An 8899-nucleotide genomic window follows, 5' to 3' on the forward strand; every position below is an offset into this window, starting at 1 on the left:
CTTCAAGGCAGAGATTGCGAGATCAAGAAATTGTCAAGGAATTAAGGGCTGTGGGGAGAGTGCGGGTAAGTGGAGTTGAAATGCCCATCAGCCATGATCAAATGGCAGAGTGGACTCAATGGGCCAAATGGCCTTACTTCCACTCCTACGTCTCATGGTCTTGTAGTCTTATGGTTTCCATGAGAGCTTCAGAATAGATAACAAATTTTGTGTTTGAATGACATTTCAAGAAAATGGCTCTGTGGTTCCTTTCAGCTGTGATTGCACAAATTCCCTTAGCTTATTTTAAAAGAAGACTCATCTTGTTGAGACAAAGTTTGTAATAGATCACAAGATTTTGCAATGTAGAAATTGGAGAAGGTACGTTTTGAATACTAAGTACAACCTATGTTGTCTACATATGGGACTACATGTAAAAATCAAAAGAGAACCAGAGGTTCCACTTATTTCATAAAGTAACACAGCCAGAAGAACAGTCCCCTAGCAGATGAAAACAGAGTGCTTTTATGTGGTCACTCAGAATTGCTGGAATGCAACATTGCAAGTGTGAACTTAATATTAAACACTGCGCATTATGCAGCAAGTTAAAATTAAAACAGGTAGCTTGTCTTTTTGAGATAGCAAGGTGTAGAGCTGGATGTACTCAGCAGGCCAAGCAGCATCAGAGGAGCAGGAAAGCTGACATTGCAGGAAGGGTCTAAGCCCGAAACATCAGTTTTCCTGCTCCTCTGATGCTGCTTGGCTTGCTGTGTTCATCCAGCTCTACACATTGTTATCTCAGATTGTTCAGCATGAGGTTCCCGCTATCTCTGAAACAAGCTTGTCTTTTTGACTGTTTGTCAAAATATTCTGCACGAGATTCAAAATATTTTCATTTACTCCCAGATTACTAAAAGTTAAGGAGTAATTATAGTCTGGGTAATCTTGCTTCTCAGAGCGGGATTTCAAACTTGCACCCAATTTCACTTTTAAATGAAATAATTATTGTAGAATGTATATAATAAAAAGCAGCTTGCATAGGTCAAAATTATATAATACAGCTTTATTTTCACATTAATATGATCTCACATTTCCAAAACAAAGCAACTACAATTAAAACAATCCAATGACGACAGATATGGAGCAAGGTGAAATGGTTAGAGACTGCACTTCTTTATGTTTAATTACAGACATAATTACATCAGTTATATTTTACAATTGATATATTTTACAAGTGATAATTTTGATTAATCAACTGTTTTTTCTCTTTTACACAGATTAAGACTAAGATTTGAAGTTAAATTCAGAAATTGGTACAATGCATAACATATACAATATGAGAAACATAAGCTAAGGTTTGAATTTGGACAATAAACAAAGCCAGCACAATCAGACATGGGAAGAAACAAAAAAGGACTTCCTCAAAGATTGCTTGCAACGAATTAATTCTACAAGAGCAGGCACCTGCCATCTGCTGACACCTTCAATATGAAGCCTCTATATTACCATGAATTTTGAATGCCATACTTGTTAGAATTATCCCTTATTCTGCAATGATTCTATCTTTTCTTCAACAGCTGCAAGTCTTGCGAGCATTAGATTCAGCACAGTTTGAGACTGTTGGAAGGAAAATTCTCTCAAAGTTCAGCAAATAAGAATTAAAAAAAGCTAACAAATATACAGAAAAAAGTCAGCAACATTTCTTGCCATGAAAATTGACTATGAGAAACTGATCCTAAAAAGAACTTAAAATCAAGCTCAATGAAAATCTAGGTGCATATCTATAAGAATATTCTTTGCTTTTTGTAAAGTACCTGTGATAGGGTATGGCCTCCCCTAAAAGGTTAACCAGTTAGTTTTCTTAGGTGTTAAAAAGAAATAGTAATTAGAAAAACCCTTAACCAAGTTAAATTTTATAAACTAAAAGTATGCAACATGACAGTGATTGCAGTTAATGTCTAACACAATAAAATGTAACTTCCAACTGCATTTTGTAGAACCTGAATTTTAAAATTGCTCTTCAATCATCTAACTGAAAATAACTGAATCATTTGAAAAATGTAACTTTTTTTACAGAAAAGCAAAATTTAAGTTTAAATCAACATAAATAATCTATCAAAGGCAACTTTAATCTGAATATCCAATCACATCAGAAATTACCTTTGCCAATTCTTCAAGGACTTCAACTTGAGTTTCTAGAACGACCGGCTTTTTATTTTCATCAACAAATTCTGAATTCATGGTGGAGCCAAGGACATAACTAATAAAATGAAGCAAAGATCATAATTTACAATTTGATACACAAATGGATATCAAGTTAACTTTGATAAGGCTGTAATATTCTAGCTTGAATCTAGGCAAGGGTCTAAGCACATATGTTCATGTTCTATCAGTATAGAGGAGTAAATTTACAGCTTTCAGACATTACAATAAACTCGACTGTCAGCCAAACTAGGTGGATTTAAAATACCGCAAAAAAAACCAGAAGGTTCTAGGTGTCTGGTAAATATTTATCCCTCAACCAAATACACCAAAAAGAGATTCTCTCTCTTTCTGAGGATTGTTTTGCTGCTCAAATTGGCTGGCATATTTCCTAACATTGCAACAGAGAAGTGTTTTGAGACATCCTGGGGATGAGAATTCTATATAAATGTTTCTTTTTTCAAAAGTATCATTAGTTTATTATCTAAATTTCAATGCCTGTTCTAAAAGGCACAAACTCTTGTTGAGTCATGGTATTACTACCGCAGCAACTTTCCAGTATCTGATTCAAGACGCAGTAGAATATTTGGCTTCAAAAAATATCTAATAGCAATCAATGTTTCAAAATAGTGTTTCAAAATGTGCCTTTGTTTGGAACAAGCTTGGAGGGGAAACATGGTACTTGCAGTATTAGTCTAACACCATAACGTTAAAGGACTGGGAAATGAAAGCAAAGTACCTGTGCTTAAGCTCTCCAGTTTTAGATAGGTGTTGTCCCCAAGAGAGAGGTTATGCAGATTCCGTACCATACAACCGGAAACTCTACTCTAAGTTTATCCACCTTGATTTTGGGATTTATGTATATGGCAAAGGTATTCCTTCCCATAGCAGACCACAGGTATATACATCTAACAGAATCACCATTAAATGAACATTTTGATTAATACCAATCTCCTGCCTTTTCCCTGTGCAGCTTCACACCATTTCTATTAAATGAATCATCTTGTCTTGAGTACTTGAATTGAACTTGGCTTCAATGCACTTCCAGACAATGTAGTCCAGGCTTTAAGAACTCATGTCATCTAGACACTTTCTAATCAGTCTATTCAGAGATTTTATTGTACACCTCTGGATTAGGTGGTACTTGAACCTAGGCCTCCTGGATCAGAGGTTAGGCTCATTACTAGTATCACAAGAACTCTGCATTTTCTTTCTCTAAAAGAAAACTAGATCGATTTTACATGGGAAAGTGGTTCATTAAGATCTTGTTCTGTAGTACATAAACTTGCCTTTCAATATAGGCTACAGACAAGCAATATACATTCCGTTTGTAGTCGAGGTGGACTGGAGTGCTATGGTACATTCTACCCAGCAACAGAGAGCAGCCACTACAGGATAACAACACATAAATGCTGGAAAGAAGGAAAAATAAAGTTATTACAGATATGAATTACACAAATAGATATATGTAAATTATAAGTTATCTAATTAGATTTTACAGGTTCATAGTCAATAGATAATAGCTTCAATTCAACTTTGACAAGTACGTTAATCTAACTTCGCCTTGAAAATATCTCACAACCCCACTCCACTACTCCCTGGGGAAGGGAATTCCACAGATTAATGACTCTGAGAAAAAAAATTTCATCTGGACTTTAACTGGAAGAGCTTTATTTTGAAGTGTCCCTCATTTCTAGTGTCTTTCCCATACTTTCAGCAATGTATTAAGTCCCCAAAGGATCTTTAACGTTTCAATAAGATCTCTTATTATTCTTGTAATTTCTAATGAATACAGGCTCACTATTTCCTAATAAGATAATCCTTCACCCCGGTAATCAGCTGAACAAAGCTTCTTGGAATTGCTTCTAATGGATCCTAAAAGGAGATGAAAATTGTGCATGTTACTCTCAGTTCTCACCAACACCCTATATAACTCTGGCATAATGTCCATACGTTTATACTATTCCCCTTCCAACAAATAACATTCTGTTTTCTTTGCCTCAGAGTAGAAGGACAATCAACAGAAATGATGAAGAATTTCTTCAGCGAAAGGCTGGGAATCTGCAGAACTGACTGGCACAGAAAAGTGTGGAGGCCATATCATTGAGTTGATTTAAGAATAATCAAAAGGCCTTTCTATCTGTAAGGGGATCAAAGGTTGCAGGAAGAAGGCAGGAGAATGGGGTTGAGAAACACAACAGCCATGATTGACAGAACCAAGAGCAAAGAAAATTACAGCACAGGAACAAGCCCTTCCGCCCTCCAAGTTTGCGCTGATCCAGATCCTCTTTCTAAACCTGTCACCTATTTTCCAAGGATTTGTATCCCTCTGCTCATTCACGTATCTGTCAAGATACATCTTAAATTATGTTATCGTGCCCGCCTCTACCACCTCCACTGGCAACACGTTCCAGGCACCCCACCACCCTCTGCACAAAAATCTTTTCCCCTCTCACCTTGAAATCATGACCCCTAGTACTTGAGTCCCCCACTCTAGAAAGAAGCTTTTGCTATCTACCCTGTCTATGCTTCTCATGATTTTGTAGACCTCAATCAGGGTCCCCCCCTCAACCTCTGTCTTTCTAACGTAAATAATCCTAATCTACTCAACACCTCTTCATATCCATACCAGACAACATCTGGTGAACCTCCTCTGCACCCTCTCCAAAGCATCCACATGCTTTGGGTAATGTGGTGACCAGAACTGTACGCAGGGTTGTAAATGTGGTTGAACCAAAGTGGTATACAACTCTAGTTCTCAATACTCCATCCGATGAATGAAAGCATGCCGTATGCCTTCCTGACCACTCTATTCACCTGCGCTGCCACCTTCAGGGTACAATGGCCCTGAACACCCAGATCTCTCTGTGCATCAATTCTCCTTAGAGCTTTTCCATGTACCATATAGTTCGCTCTTGAATTGGACTGTGCAAAATGCATCACCTCACATTTGCCTGGATTGAATTCCATCTGCCATTTCTCCACCCAACTCTCCAATCTATCTATATTCTCCTGCATTCTCTGACAGTCACCTTCACTATCTGCTGTTCCACCAATCTTAGTGTCATCTGCAAACTTGCTAATCAGGCCATCTATACTTTCCTCCAGATCATTTATGTATATCACAAACAATGGTGGTCCCAACACTGATCCCTGTGGAACACTACTGGTCACAGTTCTCCATTTTGAGAAACTTCCTTCCACTACAACTGTCCGTCTCCTGTCGCCCAGCCAGTTCTCTATCCATCTAGCTAGTATACCCTGGATCCCATGCGGCTTTACTTTCTCCAGCCTATCATGGGGAACCTTACCAAACACCTTACTGAAGTCCACGTACATGACATCTACAGCCCTTCCCTCATCTATCAACGGAGCAGGCTCAAAGGGTTGAATGACCTAATTCTACTTCTCTATCTTATGGTTTTAGTGCTGGAAAGGTAACATTATTCATTGGCGCCCGGTTTTGTTTAGACTACCCATTCTTTTGGAAGATTTTGTAGATTGTTTGTCATTTTTACAGGACACGAGATTAACATGTTACTATGTTTACAGAATCCCAGACATTGTATTCATCCAATTCTGGCAACTGACATTTTATTCATCAAGTCCATCCACAATGAATAGGATATTGCATCCTTTACAGTATTTCCAATAGTTTGCTGAATTGTATTTCTATTCCATTGTCAAAGAAGTGACCATATGTCTGCTATCAATGGACATACACTAAAATTGCTAGCTATATCGCCGGCATCCTCTAAACAGAAGGAATGAACACATTTTTTAAAATCCAAAAGGAAATCAACCTCCAACCTAGCCAAATCCAAAGACTTTAATGCTGGGTCAATAATCCCTGTGCCAGTTGAAAAAAGTAAAAAAAGTCTGAGCTTCATAGAAATTTGAAGGATGAAAATACCTGGAGTTACTGCAAACATATGTTTAGTGCACAAACGCACTGGAATGAAATGGAAGAATTTTCCTTTATGGAAAAAGGTTAAATGAAGAAAATTAGAACACTGCTCAGTAAAATAGATTCTTTGTAACAGGGAACACATGCTATTTTGTTCAGTTAACCTATAAGACCTATTTTCTGAACATTCTGCTTTAATGATGCCACAAGGAAATGTCACATTGGTTGCAGTTGAAAAGTCACTTGCAACATCGATCTGACTCTATAAATGGAATATATTTGTCCAAATTTTGCAGTAAAAGGCAAACAAACAGTGCCACAATTCACTAAGCAAACAACTGTCCACAGATATTTTAGTGGATTTTCATGCAGTGACTCGAAGCAATTAAAAATCTATTTTGGTGTGGCACTCTGCATAGTGGATCTGAGACTAGCTGAAGGAGCATGTGTCCAGGAAACTGAAGAGTTTCAACCAAGGCACACAGAACTAGAAGGCCCAAATTTGAACTTTTTATTAAACAAATGTTAAATCATGTGGAGAAGAGAAAAGAAAGATGGAATTAAGAGACAAAGATAAAGCCAAAAGAAAACAATTTTTCCAAAAATAATTTCAAACAATTAAAAACTAAAGGACTATGAGCTTACAGAAGCATAGTTTAATTGCTATAAAAGATTTGATAGAATGAATGGACTTTGTTGCATCCACCACATTTAAAAAAGACTTTCCTTCACTTGTACTCAAAAATCTGCACTAAGTCAACATACTTACCAACCAGACTCATCTGCAGTGTCTACCTTCTGTTCTTTGTCTACTTTGATATTGTTAGTAACACCTAGAGAAGAGCAACAGGTTATCAGCTTACGAGTCTAAAATTCAGGTACAATGACCAGCTGCCTACAAAAGGCCATGTTCTTTGTGCATTCAACCACCTAAAATATTCAATATCAAAATAAAAGTGGATCTATCTTTAAAAGACAATACAATATCATGTATGACACTTTAGAACCTCACCTTAAAAACATATCTGAGGAAGTAACCTTCTTATCCCTGTTACTCTATGATCCTGACAAGAGTCAAGCAAAGTTATAACTTAAATATACAAAATAAATATCAAACTTCAATTAGATCTGGCACACAAGCCATTCTACTATGGCTTATCCAGCAGCCACAAAGGTTTGAAGTGATTTCAACAAAATTCACAGTGCTTACATGAATGGTGTTCCCGCACACAAAGTTGTATGCTTAATTGGCTTTTTTTTAAAATAACCATTAGTCAACTTGGAAATACAGTGCTCATTAAAGTATGTAATCACCACTTGTGAGTATGACTTTTCCCCATCCCTGCTTCACCATTAGACTTTCCAACATAAGGAAAACCCACACAGTCATATTAGCAGAGACTTAAGGCAAATTTTAGTATCTTTATCTATTCAATTACATTTATTTATATATTTTAATACAAAATTAACTATGAGGAGAGTAAAATATATTGAGACTAATGAATGAGAAAATTGCTGCAGATATTGGAATCTTTACTGGCTCCATCCCCGCCCCTTTAACTTGTCTGTCTCCTCTCCACCTATCATCTCCTCTAACCATCTTCGATCCGCCTCCCCCTCTATCCCTATTTGTTTCCGAACCCTCTCGTCCTCCCTTTTTTCTGACGAAGAGTCTGTGCTCCTGATATGCTGCTTGGCCTGCTGTGTTCATCCAGCTCCACACTTTGTTATCTTGGATTCTCCAGCATCTGCAGTTCCCATTATCTCTGTTTCAATTTCTTGTTCAGATTTGTTTTATTAAAGTCTAAATTTCAAACATCAAAAAGTGTCATTTAACCACCTTGTGCATCAATTTTAAAAACTTAAATGGTTCCCCCCCACCCCAAATTTCCAGCATTAATGCAGGAATTCTCTCAAGCACTCTCTGTGGACTGGGCATCCTAAACCAATTCTTCCGCCCCCAATCCCCACAACACACTGGGACACATACATCTCCCACCTCCCCCCCTTCAAGCCATCCCCACAAAACACCGGAACACACCCCCCTCCCATCCCCCCGGGCTAGGGGACAACTCCACCCCCCACTCACTGCTCAGATAGATCATGTCCTCTTTCGGGTTTGCTCCGACCCAGGCCAGCGAATCTCCCACCGGTAGCCGACACTGTGAGCAGAGGAAGACGGCCGGCAAATCCGAGTCACCGCTGATGAAAGTGCCCGAATCCTTGTTGTCCGTTTCATCGTCCGTTACCAAATCCACCGTCACTCCCGCCATCTTTCAAATCACTGAGCAGGCGCAGAGAGCGTCTGCAGCCGGCTACACGCCTGCGTACGAAGCCACCCTCACCGCAATGTGCGCGCGTGCGCAGCCCTGTCCGGCGTGTCTCGTCCCTGTTTGTGGAAAGTCGCAGCGCAGTTCTCGTGAGTCCACCCCCATCGCACCTGGCCAGGGATGGGCAATACTATGATAAAACACAATGTGAGCAGACCAAAATAGTTTTTAAGAAGGGTCACTGGACCTGAAATGCTAACTCTGTGTTCTCTCCACACATACTGACAGACTTCATAAAATCCCAACAGTGGGGAGAGAAGACTTTCAGCCCATCGAGTCCACAATGACTCTCCATAGAGCATCTGAGCCAGACCCAGACTAATTTACCATGGCTAATCCACCTAGCGTACACACCCTGGACACTGCAACCACTGCAATAAGATGGCCGATTCACCTAACGGGCATAGCTTTAGACTATAAGAGGAAACCAGAACCACAAACAGAAACTCACACAGATGCAGGGAGAATAGGGAATCTAATA

At 38.8% G+C, this 8899-nt stretch overlaps 1 protein-coding gene across 1 annotated transcript; it reads right to left on the minus strand.

Annotated features, from left to right (window-relative positions):
* Positions 1–1043: 1043 nt before the first annotated feature.
* Positions 1044–8403, minus strand: mis18a (MIS18 kinetochore protein A). Its single transcript, XM_048540934.2, has 5 exons — positions 8178–8403; positions 6858–6921; positions 3471–3593; positions 2140–2239; positions 1044–1596 (listed from the first exon to the last, which is right to left on the minus strand). Exons 1-5 carry the CDS (start codon positions 8359–8361, stop codon positions 1516–1518), a joined length of 552 nt encoding a protein of 183 aa, XP_048396891.1. The 5' UTR covers positions 8362–8403; the 3' UTR covers positions 1044–1515.
* Positions 8404–8899: the final 496 nt, after the last annotated feature.

The sequence above is a fragment of the Stegostoma tigrinum genome, chromosome 12, assembly GCF_030684315.1.
Source record: "Stegostoma tigrinum isolate sSteTig4 chromosome 12, sSteTig4.hap1, whole genome shotgun sequence".
Classification (NCBI taxonomy): Eukaryota; Metazoa; Chordata; class Chondrichthyes; order Orectolobiformes; family Stegostomatidae; genus Stegostoma; species Stegostoma tigrinum.

Coding starts and splice junctions, on each gene's coding strand:
- mis18a (XM_048540934.2), bottom strand. CDS start 8,361: ATGGCGGGAGTGACGGTGGATTTGGTAACGGACGATGAAACGGACAAC. Junction 6,922..8,177: donor GGACATGATCTATCTGAGCA/GTGAGTGGGGGG, acceptor GCTCTTCTCTAG/GTGTTACTAACAATATCAAA. Junction 2,240..3,470: donor TCTGTAGCCTATATTGAAAG/GCAAGTTTATGT, acceptor TCATTTTATTAG/TTATGTCCTTGGCTCCACCA.